This window comes from Bubalus bubalis, chromosome 9 (assembly GCF_019923935.1).
Source record: "Bubalus bubalis isolate 160015118507 breed Murrah chromosome 9, NDDB_SH_1, whole genome shotgun sequence".
NCBI classification, from domain to species: domain Eukaryota; kingdom Metazoa; phylum Chordata; class Mammalia; order Artiodactyla; family Bovidae; genus Bubalus; species Bubalus bubalis.
Genome location: NC_059165.1, coordinates 90,428,278 through 90,441,393, shown reverse-complemented (window position 1 = coordinate 90,441,393; position 13,116 = coordinate 90,428,278). Strand labels below are relative to the sequence as shown.

At 54.7% G+C, this 13,116-nt stretch overlaps 1 protein-coding gene across 6 annotated transcripts; it reads right to left on the bottom strand.

The window, feature by feature from the left end:
* Window positions 1–120: 120 nt before the first annotated feature.
* Window positions 121–12,820, bottom strand: TLE6 (TLE family member 6, subcortical maternal complex member). 6 transcript variants are annotated; one of them, XM_044947914.1, is made up of 18 exons: window positions 12,567–12,820; window positions 11,919–12,040; window positions 11,647–11,731; window positions 11,060–11,133; window positions 10,615–10,663; window positions 8,818–8,859; window positions 4,243–4,305; window positions 3,858–4,152; window positions 3,723–3,745; window positions 3,383–3,443; window positions 3,199–3,302; window positions 3,071–3,108; window positions 2,468–2,720; window positions 2,128–2,378; window positions 1,565–1,706; window positions 1,005–1,155; window positions 468–544; window positions 121–296 (listed from the first exon to the last, which is right to left on the bottom strand). In XM_044947914.1, the coding sequence occupies exons 3-18, from the start codon at window positions 11,647–11,649 to the stop codon at window positions 192–194; spliced, it is 1,731 nt and encodes a 576-aa protein (XP_044803849.1). In that variant the 5' UTR covers window positions 11,650–11,731; window positions 11,919–12,040; window positions 12,567–12,820; the 3' UTR covers window positions 121–191. The 6 variants fall into 6 exon arrangements, with proteins under 6 accessions (XP_044803849.1, XP_044803853.1, XP_044803848.1 ...); XM_044947918.1 differs by lacking the exon at window positions 10,615–10,663 and having other exon boundaries at window positions 12,567–12,813; XM_044947913.1 differs by lacking the exons at window positions 11,919–12,040; window positions 12,567–12,820 and adding an exon at window positions 12,303–12,387.
* Window positions 12,821–13,116: the final 296 nt, after the last annotated feature.

Genomic DNA, 13,116 nt, shown 5'->3' with positions numbered 1-13,116 from the left:
GGGTCAGTGGCTCTGACCTGACTCTCAGGAGAGGTGGACTCAAATGTAGAGACCTGGGCTGGACAAAGTCCCTTCAAACCTCCATGAGGTGCCAGGGGACAGGACACAGCACTGCACCAGTGCTTTTTCCAATTGCTTTATTACACATGACAAATCACTCATCGTGAGAGCCCACCCACCCCAGCAAGCCCTCAGTATGTGAGCTGGTACACCGAGGCGTGGTCCCTGGACCCTGTGACGATCAGGTGGTTGCTGGGGGACACGTCACAGCACATGACAGAGGATCTCTCGGGCACCTGGGAGGGTTGGGGGGCAGAGCGAGGGACTCACCCATTCTTGTTCTTAACATCTGCCCATCCATTCAAACGTGGTTCCTTTTGGTGGGGGGCCTCTGCATTTGGACTCCTAGACCTGGCCCCTCAGCACCCAGAACACACATGCGCCACCCTCCTGCCCTACCCTTGTACCTGGACCGCCAGGGTCCCCGTGGGCATGCTGAAGATGCTAACCAGGTTGTCTGTTCCCACACTCACCCACCACTGGCCTGGGAAGAGGCAGAGGGGGGCCCAATCACAGAGCTGGCAGCTGAGGACTGGACCCCTGGGGATCTGGGAACTGGAGCCCCTCACACCTCCCAGAGTGAGCCCCTGCAGATAGCATCTCTCAGGGGAGTTCCTGCTGATGAAGGGCATGGTCAGGGGGGTTGGTCAGGAAGGGTCAGAAAGGGCTGAGAAGGAGACTTTCCTGGTGGTCCAGGGGTTAACACTCCATGCTCCCAATGCAGGGGCCCCAGGTTTGATCCCTGGTCAGGGAACTAGATCCCACATGCTGCAGCTAAAGATCCTTTATGCTGCAACTAAGACCCAGTGCAGTCAAATACATAAATATTAAAAAAAGAGAAGAAAGGGCTGGGTGGAGTGGGTCTGAGTGAGGAAGCGCCCTGTGGGAGGCCGAGGACCGCTGGGGCCCACGGGGGACTCCCCGGTCCCTTCCTGGCCACTCACCCACAGGGGAGAACTTGAGTCCAAGGATGGTGCCGTCCTTACACCCCACCATGCACTTCTGGCCCCCAAGGCTGGGCTGCAGCCACTGCTGGCCATTGGCCGTGCCCACTAGCACCCAGTCCTCATGGGGGCTGGGAGACAGGCTCATTATCTGGGGAGAAGACAGCAAGGAAAACATTGGTCAGATCCTAGCCAGGTCAAGAGGTGGCAGGAGCCCAGGAACCCACCCTGGGGGCCTGACCACCTGCCCGCTTCCTGACTGGGAGGCACCAACAAGCAACTTCACATTTCCGGCCTAGGTTGGCTCATCTACAAAATGAGTGTGGTTCTCTCTACCTTACCAGGTTATCACAGAGACTCAGAATATGATCCCTTGATACAGAGTACAAAAGCATCCAATGTTATCTGGGCAATGGAGGGGGATGTAGCTAAGCAACCCTCTCTTCACAGCATCACGGAGACTTGAGGTACCACTCCCCCTGCCCTTCCCCCAGCATCAACCTCCTTCAGTCCCAGGCCCAGCTGCTACTGACCAAGCAGGACCCATTCCAGCTGCACACCTGAGATTCAAACTGGTATTCTTGGGGCTCCCCAGTGGCCCTCAGATCCCAGCACCGCAGGCAGGCATCCAGACCCCCCGTCCAGACGTGCTGGTCTTTAACAGCAATGCTCTTGGCACCGTTCGGATGTCCCGGCAGGTCCCTGGCCCAGGAGAGGCATAGGGTGGGAGGTCAGAGCTCAGACTTTAAGCTCTGCACCCCTGGGGACACCCAATCACACTCCCCAGGGGTGAGTCTAAGCCCCAGGGGACCATGCCTGGGGATATCTGTGCTCCTAGCATTGAGTGGGTGGGGGCTGGGATGCTGCTCAGCACCCCACAGGGCCTGGCACAGCTCCCCAACTGGGAATTATGTTGCCCAATCACATCGGGGTGACAGATGGGGAAACCAAGGCAGACAGAAGTCCCACAACGGGGCTTCAAACAAACAGCCCAGCCATGACATGAACCCAGGTCTTCAACTCTCCAATGTAAGAGTTCCCAAAGGAGAGGGGCTTTCGCCTTGAAACTGCTGGGTTCCTGCTCAGGGGCTGAGACAGGAAGAGGTTCTCCCCTGGGCCACACCTGACCACATTCCAGTCCCGCAGGTCCCAGATCCTGACGCTGCCGTTGGTGAAGCCAGCAAAAGCCAGGCTGTCCTCGGGGCTGGCAGCCAGGGTCTGGCAGGTGAGGCCTGCACAGGGCAGTTCGGCTCTCACGTGCAGGGAAGGCGCCGTCAGGTCCCACAGGCTCACACCAGCCAGGTTGTGGCCGCCCGTGAGCAGGGTTGTGCTGTTTGAAAACAGCAGGCAGGTGCGCAGGTAGGCCCCTGGTGTCTGGGGTGGGCAGAGTCTGAAGTGAGCTTCCTCCCCTGCAGGGGGTAGGGCACTCCCAGTTCCCACAAGCCCCACCCCAGAGCCCTCACCTCTACTCTCAAGAAGCTCTCTGGAAACCTGGCCTTCATCACCTGGCCCACCAGGCTCCACACCTTGACGCCACCCCTGCTGCAGGTGAAGGCGTGCCGGGTGAAGCTGCTGACAGCCGTGGCCAGCACGGGCTCCCCATGTTCTAGTCTCCGCATCTTCTCCACTCTGTGTGGAACAGCCAGCTTCCTGGACTGCCAAGGCAAGGCATCAGGCCTATTCCATGTGTTTTCAAAGTCCTCGAAGTCCCAGCATCTTGAGAGAGTAGGCCTCAGAATCAGCAGCCTGCCTGAGAGCTTCTCTGCCTGGAGTAGGGCACCCAGCAAGCCCCAAAAGGGCTTCCTTCCTTTTCAGGTTTATGGATGCTCTCAAGCCTCATTTCTCCAGCACACTCTACATCCCCCAAGGTCCTACACACATTCCTCCAGGTATTCTCTGTCTCTTGTAATAGAACACTGCTCCCCTCTGCCCAGAATGCTTTGTCCTATCCCAAACTCCCATTCATCCTTCAAGACCCTAAGCATTTTGCCCCTTCCTCCAGGAAGTCTTCTCATCCCTACATCTGGGCTTCCCTAGCCTCAGACCACAGGTTGGGACATACTTACATGGGCTTCAGAAATTGATAGGTCTTCCTGGCAAGCTCCTGTGGGTGGATGAGGTCACACCTGAGCCACATCCCCCTCCTGTCTTGACCACCTCCCCCCTAGCTTTTGTGTGGAGTGCAAGGTCTTACCCGGGCCATGTGGGAGAGCATCTCCTGTCCTACAGCACCCAGGCTTGGGCTTCCCTCTCGGGAACCCTCAGAGGAGCTGGGGGAGGGCGTGGGTGGGAGGAAAACTGGGCAGAGACAAGACTGAATCAGTGGCAAGCATGCCCCTTCCCTCCCAGGGCAGACTGCCCTTCTCCCCCTGGATTACCCAGAGTGTCCTTGGGAAGCATTTTCACTCCCAAGTATCGTGGTCCTGGCTCCTGGCTCTCCTGCCCATGGGAATTGGGGAAATCAGTTCAGACCAAAGATGTGCCAGGGTTAGTCTGAGAAGCAGAACACGGTGGGAGGGTCCAGGCAGTGTAGATAAGATGCTCTAGCTGCCAGAAGTCCCATCCTTCCATTGAGGCTGAGCTGCAGGTATTCTCTGAGGGTCTCCAAGGGGTAAGGGGGTGGGCAGGCCAATCCCACAGGCACCCAGAGGTCCCTACCAGGGAGCCCAGTCAAGACAAAGCCCACTCCTCTGGGTACTGAGGATTCCAGTTACTTACATGGCCTGGCACCTGGTCTGTCGCTAGGATGACAGGAAGGGATAAGGGAGAGAAGGCAGGGCAACCAAGATCAACAGATGCTGCCTCTCCACGTGGCCTGAGCCCCCCTGTCCCCTCACCCCCAGGGAGGCTCACTCCTGTGTCTTGAGCGTTCTCCCTGGTCCTGGGTCCCAGCAAAAATCTCCCAGAGCTGCTCCGTCAGAATATCCTGTGAAAACTGGGGCTCCGAGTCCCAGCACAGCTGCGTGTCTCGCTGGTGGACTGTGTCACTGTCCACTCTGGGGGATTGCTGGAACCAGTCGGATGACCTCATGACCAGGACATCTTCGAAGTCTAGATCCTGGAGACTGGACGTCTGTGGGGGCGTGGCCCCTGGGTGCTGGGGGTCCTGGCTGGGTTGCTCACTGCGGGAGGCCTGGCTCCCCTGGTTCTGGAAGCGCAGGGTCGTGGGTGAAGGACACAAGGATGCAGCCTTTGCCCCGAGCCCATCCCCACCCTCCTGGAGGACCCAGGAACCTACCTCCCCCAGCTGGAAGCCTAGGGATTGGCTGCAGGTCTCCATCATCTGTAGGAAGTTTTCTGCCTGGAGGGGAGAAGGTCATCCCATTAAAGCTTCATTAGAGGACAGCCCTGGGGGACCTCCCTGGTAGTCCAGTGGCTAAGAGTCCACACTACCAATGCAAGGGGCCTGGGGTCGATCCCTGGTCAGGGAACTAGATCCCACATGCTCCAACTAAGAGTTCAAATGCTGCAGTTCAAGATCCAGCATGCTGCAACCAGTCAACCCTTTAAAGGAAATCAACCTGAATATTCATTGGAAGGACTCATGCTGAAGATGAAGCTCCAGTAGTTTGGCCACCTGATGTGAAGAGCCGACTCATTGGAAAAGACCCTGATGCTGGGAAAGATTGAAGGCAGGAAGAGAAGGGAATGACAGAGGATGAGATGGTTGGATGGCATCACCATCTCAATGGATGTGAGTTTGAACAAACTCCAGGAGACAGTGAAGGACAGGGAAGCCTGGTGTGCTGTAGTCCATGGGGTCGCAAAGAGTCAGACACGACTGAGCGACTGAATACCAACAACAAATGCTGCAACCAAGACTGAAAATCCCGTGTGCTGCAACTAGGACCCAGTACAGTCAAATAAATAATTTAAAAAGAAAAAAAAAAACCCTTAAGGACAAACCCGTTCCAACAAGCCAGTTTCCCTGTGGACAATATGGGGTACACCACCTCCCTTGAACGTTTTTGGGTGGATTTGTGGTCACCCAGCAAAAAGTAAGCTCTTGGTACCCAGAAGGCAGCCGTGACCGCAGGTGACAAAAATCAAGCCCTAACAACCAGTCACCACTCTAAGATGGTCAAGTCATCAAACTCACATTTTCTTGGGCCCAAATGCCACTGCCATTTAAAATGGCTTCAAGAAGCAAAGCCCTGTTACCCAGGTCCCCCCATATGGGGACTGACATTTGAATTTGCTGAAATGTTGCAAAGATCCTAAGAAATCGATGGTTTCCTCTTCAGGAGCAGGGCTGGCAACAGGGCAGCCAGGGAACCTGACTGGTCACTTATTTTACATTTAAAGTGGAGCCAAGGCTTCTCTGGGGCTTCCCTGGTGGCTCAGAGGTTAAAGAGTCTGCCTGCAATGCAGGAGACCTGGGTTCGATCCCTGGGTTGGGAAGATCCCCTGGAGAAGGAAATGGCAACCCACTCCAGTATTCTTGCCTGGAGAATCCAATGGACGGAGGAGCCTGGTGGGCTACAGCCCACGGGGTCATAAAAAGTCGGGTATGACTGAGTGACTTGACTTTCTTTCTTTCTTTAAAGCTTCTCTGATGGTCCAGTGGCTGACTCTGTGCTCCCAATGCAGGGGGCCTGGGTTCAATCCCTGGTCAGGGAACTAGATCCCACATGCCACAAGTAAGACCTCAGTACAGCCAAATAAATATTAAAAAAAAAAAAAAAGTCAAGCAATGTGACTGCTACCGATTCCAGGTTTAAGTCAATAGTTTCTGTGGTCACGGAAGGCTCCCTAAATTTTCTTTCTCCCTCCCAGCAGGTTGCCCATCTGTTCCTTTAGGACAGGCTCCCTCCTATGGTGCATTCTACTGCTTTTCTCCACAAAGCTTTTCTGGCCCAAGTACTAGAATCGATTTTAACCTCTCCTTCCTTGAGACTGTGCTGCCCTGCAGGGACAGGCTGCAGGTGGCTATTTAAATATAAAGTTAAGTATAATTAGGAATGCGGGCACTTCCCTGGTGGCCCAGCGGTTACAGGTTCTATCCCTAGTCAGGGAACAAAGATCGCACATGCAGTAGGACGTGGTCAAAAAAATAAAATAAAATGCAACCCTGAGGCCCACCAGCCACATCCAAAGGCTCAAGAACCAAGGACAGGGATTTTCCTGGTGGACCAGTGGCTAAGACTCCAAGTTCTCAATGCAAGGGGTCTGGGTTTGATCCCTGGTCAGGGGAACTAGATCCCACATGCCTCAACTAAGACTTGGTACAGTCAAATAAATAAAAAGAACCAAGGGCAGCAGCTCCTACAATGTTCCTGGCCTCCAGCCGAGGACACAAACCATCCAAGACAGGAAGCACCCCTACAGTACTGCCAGGAATTCGCTGTGGAGACCCACCTTCTCGGGCTGATAAAAGGCTCTGTGAGAATGTGCATATATGCAGCTATATTTAGCCCAGGAAGACTAAATATAGTGATATTAAGAATGTTCTAGACCTGCCTGCTAAGGTTGAGTCCTTGACATGTGGACGGTGCCACTTGATTGCCAACTAAAATGTAAATAGCCACATGTCTCCCATGTCTACTGCAGAGGAGGACACGGGTTTGGTCTTTGGCCTGTGGCTTTGGAGGCAGTGCCCATGGGCTTTACCAATGCACATGCCTCTTCTCCGTGGTGGATACCAAGATACTGTTTGGCCCAGGGTGAATTCCGAAATCCTGGGGACATGTTCTGATTCACAGAAAGAAATAACTGCTAAGGAATGTTGGGTGGGTGCTGACCGTGGCTCTTAGTTCTGTTGAATGGGCATCACTGAGGTTCCCATTCTGCAGATGAGAAAACGAGGCTCAGAGCCCCAAAGTCAATTTCCCAAAGTCAGGATATGCGGTGGCTGGGCTGTGTTTACCTGTCCCCACTCGCAGCCTAGTCCCATTTCCTGCCTGTCACTGGGGCGGACAGGATTGGGGAGGGAGAGGCTGGGGTGAGGACCCCCTCCCGGGGCCCTCCGTAGCTCCAGGCGGCTGCTTCCTAGGGCAGCCAGAGATGGATTCCCCAGCTGGGCCTCCCAGCAGCACAAGGCCCAGGGGAGCCTTCCCCAATTCGCCCTGGCTCGTTAATGCGCAATTTACTGGCACTTTAATGCACTCAGCATGAAAAGTGCTGCTCCCTCCTGCCTGCGAGCTGGCCCTCCCTGGGGAGAGCTGTGTGCAGGCGGGCTGGGAGCACGGGCCCTGCTGCTGCTGCTCGGGATTTTAAATGCACATGGGGGAAGCTGGTAGAGGAGGAACTGAAAACAGGAGAGGGAGTGGTGGTCTGTGCAGAACCAGGAGTAAGCATTACCTGGGGCTCTCTGTGGGGGGAGAGGTGCTTGGTGGAGACCCTCTGGGATCCTCCTCAGACCCTTCAATGCTCAGCACCTGCTATGAATTTCCTCCTCCAAACACATCCTCACTCTGCCTGTTTCTCACCACCAAACCTTCCCAGTGATCGGCCTCCCACACCTGGATAGTCCTAACTGGACCCCAACTCCTGTGCCTCCTCCCCGCAGCAGGCACCAGAGGGTGCTGGTGAGCATCTGAGTTAGGGCCCGCCCCCTCCTCTGCCCACAGCCCTCTAGGGCTCCCACCTTCCCGAGAGCAAAAACCCAAGTCCTCTTGCAGCCCACAAGGCCCTGCACGACCTGCCCCATCCCCTCCCTCCCTCCTCTCCTTCCTCTTCCCCCCGGCTCCCTCTGCTCCAGCCACAGGGCCCTCCTGGTTGTTCCCTCAACACGCGAGGGCCAGGCACAGTCCTGCCGCAGGGCCTTTGCACAGGCTGTGCCTCTGCCAGGGCTACTCCTCATTCAGATACCTATCCTCCTGCCTCCTCTGATCTCCTTCAAGAATTTGCTCAAATGCCAGTCTTCCCTGACCACCCTGAATTGTAACCCACTGCCACCTTGGTACCCCCCTCCCTCCACATCCCCTTGGGGCTGCTTAATTCCACCTCCCACCATGCCCAGTCCTCACCATCTGACACTTCTGTTTACCAAGTTCCTCTCACCCCAAGGGCAGCGGTTTGTCTGTGTTCTCTTTTGCTATTTCCCTGGCGCCTACAACCGTACTTGGCAAAGAGGTGATGGATAAATATCTGTTGAATGAATAACCGTGTTCTGCTTGCTTCCTGGCCCCTCCTCCTCCACCCCGCTCTACTCTGGATCTGTCTTTCCCTGTTCCCTGAGCTTCTCACCCCAGGCTCTGCTAAGTCGCAGACACGGCCCTGGCCCTCCGCCAGTCACATGTGGCACAGGCGGAAAAGTCCTGCCAGTGCCCAGGAGAAAGGAGCCAGGTGGCGGGAGGACAGGCGGGGTGGAAGCTGTGCTTCAGCCTGGGCAAGGCGCCCCATGTGGGAGGAGGGGAGGCCTGGTGCAGGCCTGCTCTCCCCTACCAGTGTGAGCCAGGCTGTTGAGAACCTCAGATACATGGAGACTGCATTCAGCTGTGCCTGGCACATAACGGCCCCTTCCTAGCAGAAGTAACTGACCTGTGTAGTGCTGACGGGCCCCTGGCCTTCTCCAGCCCCATGGGGATTGGGAGCAGGCCCAGAAAGAGAGGTACAGGATCGGAGATACACTCCTGAGATGTGGGGCTACCTCATATCCTGGGGTTCCACTTCAGGCCTCACCCCCTCTATCTGCAGCCCTCCCACCTCCCAGGGAGCAGGGGGAAGCCCAAGTCTTCCCCTGCAGCCTGCTGGGGCCTGCACCACCTGCCCTGTCCCTCCCTGCCCTCCTCTCTTCCCTCTCTCCCCCTTTCTCCTGGCATGCAAGGAGGGCAGCCCTCCCTTGACACCCAAGCTCCCGTCACTCATTCACCTGCTTGAGATGCTCCTGGATCCCCTGCTGGATTTTCAGGACCTGCAAAGACACCAGCAATCACATGAGGAGGCAGTCGACAGACGTGAGCAAGAGTGCAAGACTTAATGTTGTGCGGCCCTCTCCCCAGCTGTGTGACCCTGGACAAGTTGTGATACCTCTCTGGTCTCTGCTCTCATCAAGTGGGGTACGGCCAACCATACTCAGAGTGGGAGGTAATTAGGGAGACCCCTGGCTGTTATGCTCTCAAACTGTGGTTCTGAAGAAGACTCTTGAGAGTCCCTTGTACTGCAAGGAGATCAAACCAATCCATACCAAAGGAAATCAACCCTGAATATTCATTGGAAGGACTGATGCTGAAACTGAAGCTACAATACTTTGGCCACCTCATGCGAAGAGCCAACTCATTGGAAAAGATTCTGGCACCAGGAAAGGTTGAGGGCAGGAGAAGTGGGCAACAGAGGATGAGATGGTTGGATGGCATCACCACTTAGTGGACATGAGTTTGAGCAAGCTCCAGAGATAGTGGAGGACAGGGAAGCCTGGCATGCTGCAGTCCATGGTGTCACAAAGAGTCAGACATGACTGAGCGACTGAACAACAACTGACTGTCATTCTAGATATGAAGAGAAGGCCAAAGGGGGCTGTGACCTGCCCTGTCCCCTCCCTGCCCTCTCCACCTCCCTCTTTCCCCCTCACTCACTGCTCCAGCCACACGGGCCTCCTCACTGTTCCTCCAACACCAGGCACAGTCCTTCCCCAGGGCCTCTGCACAAGCTATGCTTGCTGCCTGCAACAACCTTCCCTGTTCTCTCTAGAGTGACAGAAACTCCTTATCTTTGATGTCTTGCTGAGCACGTCACTTCCTCCAAAAAGCCCTTCCTGACTACCTGAGCTCAAAACCCTGACTCATTTTCACCCCTTCACCTTCTATTTTCTTTTAAGCACTTACATTTTTGTGACATCTTGCTTCTCTAGTTACATATTTGTCTCCCTCCTCCCCCTAGAGCTGCTTTGTCCAATGAGGGTACCACCAGTCAAATAAGGCTCTTTAACTTTAAATCAATAAAAATTCAGCTCCTTACAGGAGCACAGTAGCCACGTGGGGCTGGTGCGTGCCATACCGGACCCTGTTGATAGAGAACATTCCTAACATCGTGGAAAGTTCCAGAAGACAGCACACACTGGAATACAAACTGCTGAAGGGCAGGGACTCTAGTCATATGCTATATACTCCTAACCAACTGTGGCCTGAAGAAACATCTCCCTAATTTAAATATGGAATTGCTTGTTTTCACAGCAAGGTTTTTATTAATTAAGAAAAACTCACATGGGTTTCCCTGGTGGTTCAGCGGTAAGGAATCCGCCTGCCAGTGCAGGAGACATGGGTTCAGTTCCTGGCCAGGGAAGATCCCACATGCCTCAGAGCATCTGAGCCCAGGTGCCACAGCTCTGAGCCTGTGCTCTAGAGCCTGAAAGCCACAACTACTGAGTCCTGTGCTCTGCAATGAGAAGCTCTCAACCCTAACTAGAGAGTAGCCCCCACTTGCCACAACTAAAGAAAGCCTGAGAGCAGCAACAAAGACCCAGCATAGCCAAAAAAATAAAAATAAAAGTGTCTATGACTGAATTCCATTTAAAAGAAGAAAAACACACGAAGCTGGGGCTCAGTGGGTTCTTTGCATTGCCTAAAGCAAGCAAAGTAGAGGCGGTGTCCCCTAACCCGGATTATGAGACTAAACACAACAGCCTTTCCAGGTGGCTCCAGACGGGCTGACAGGTGGGGGCGGGGCTCACCAAGCCGTAAGCGAGGTCCACCTGCGTCGCCAAGTGAGTGGGGAACCTGCTGGGGAAGACAGACCTGCTGGAAGTGGAGGCCTCAAGACCCTTCCCCAGAATGTGCCCTGCCCTCAGTCCCCCAGCAGGGCAGTTCCATTAAGGGAGCTAGTCCCTTCCACGTGCCACACTGAAGGTAGCATCAAGACGAACATGATTTTAATGCAGTATTTTATAAAATATAATTGAATGTGAGCAAATTCACACTGAACCACACACAGTCAAAAACTGAAATGAAAGCCAGGATTGGTATTACTGGTTTTCCTTTTCTTCTGCTTCACCCTCCCACATGATTGCTGCCCACACTGGTCCTGCATTTTGGGCCATGGAGACAAAGTTGGGGTTCTTTCCCTCTATGGGACTTCCGGCCACAGCGGTGCCTCTAGCCCCCGGGGATTGTCCTCACCTGGGGAAATGCTGCTTGAGTCGATCCAGGGCTTCCTGATAGTTCCGGGCTGGAAGGTTGGCCTCAGGATGCGCCTGGAGAAGTCAAAGTGGGGGATGAATAAAACCCACAGACTGCCAGCATACTTGCTGTCAGGTCATCAGCCCCAAAGAGGGCAGGGTGGGACCTCCTGAGACCTGAAAGTCATTTGCCCTCTCTCTGTTATTATTTAAGTGCCCACACAGTATCTTCCATCTTGATTCTTGGCCTAAAGTTGAAAATATTTACTTTCTAGCCTGTTATGGAAGCTTGCCGGCCCCTGGCCTAAACTGTTAGAAGTGGTTTTCTCTGGGAAGTAATGGGGTTGAGGGCAGGAAAGGGGAAGGGACTTGTAAAATATTAACTGAATAGATGATGTAGCCAGGTGTTTATCACCTGGGTGATAAAATGTTTAATTTTAAAACGAAAGTGCCTTAAAGTATGATGACTTAGTATCTCCAGCTTAAAGGCCTGACCACCCAGCCCATGTCTCTCCCTTAGGAGCAGGAGAGACAGACTTGAGCTGAGCTGCTGCCTCCTCGCCCCTCCCCTCAGGGGTAATGCCTCACCATGTTTTGAGGGTGCCCGTGGGGGCTAAGATGACCCCAAGAGGTCACTCTTCAGGCTTCAGTAACAAGGACTTTAGCCAGGACTCTAAAATTAACAAGGAGATGACAGATCTTGAGCGCAGAAGGCTGATCAGCAACAGAGACACAACTAGCCCCACCCCACCCTTGGCCCACCTTGATCTTCCCTCCAGGACTGAGTCCTGGGCCTCCAATCCCCTCCCTAACTGCCAGCATCCCACTGCATTCTCTACATCCGATGTTCATTCATTCACCTCTCTCTGGGGCTTCCAGCTGTGCTGATTCCTGGTGGGGAGCCCCCTGGGGCTTCACTCTATGAGGTGGGGCAGAGGGTATGGTGCCAAACATATACACTTCCTTCTAGGAGCAGTCAGGGCTTGAGGAACCCCAGAGAAAGATATCAAAGCTCAAATTTAGTTTTGAGACAATTTCCTAAAGCACCGGAGAACATCATTTGGAAAGGGGTTTTGAAGGATGAATAAGAGTTGGCTAGGTGAATGAGAAATTTCTCAGAAAGAAAGAGACCTAATCAGTTCTGCGGCACTAAACTTCTTTACTTCTGCCCCTCAGCACCCTTCCAACCTTCTCCCCAGCCCAGGGACCCTGGGGTCTGCCAAGAGATCCAAAGGCCTACCCACCTCTTTTAGGATGGTGGCCCAGAAGGAAGCCGCCAGGGTCGGCCAAGTTCAGGCGGACAGGAAGCACCCCCCTCCCCGGAGGCCAATTGACCCATCGGGCCCCACCCCGCCCCGCCCCCCCCCCGCCCCTGCCCGCCCCGGCCCCGCCCCGGCCCCGCCGCCACTTGCACCACGAAGCCGGTCAATGAACTAGCAGCAGCTGCACGTGGGATCGGGCTCCGCAGGCGGCCGCCGGCGGCGCTGACCAATCGTAAGGGCGCTTACCCACGTGTGCCGCGACTCCTATCTCTGATTGGTCGGCTCTCCCCAGCCGCGGGACGGGCTGTCAATCAGCGGGCCCAGCGCCTGCGCTTAACCCTTGCGGTCCCGAGGCGGGGAAGGGCAGCATGCAGAGTTGTAAGCAATTTGGGGTTCCGGCAGAGATGAGGATATTTAGTTAAGGCAAGGGGTTTGGGGTCACAAGGTGCAGCTTGAGGAGAGACTGGGAGGTGTGTATTCTTGTTTTGTGAGAAGCCTCGTCAATTTTTCGTCCTGCCCTGGAGCGGCTCCTGGCTGAGGGTGGGGCGGGGAATAGAAGCACTCTCACTCCGATCCTTAGATATGGACTAAGCACCTTCTCCTCAGTATTAAATAACGTGCAGTGCAAACGAAGCTTCGGTCCCCTTTCTTGGGGAAAATTCAAAGACTCCCTTTTATCCAGCCTCCTAGGAGGCAAGCCTGGGGCTGTGCATTTTATCAGCGAATTTTCCCAGCAACCCTCCAAGCCCGGGGATTGAGGCTCTGAGAAATCTGAGAACCAAAGGCAGGAGCTGCG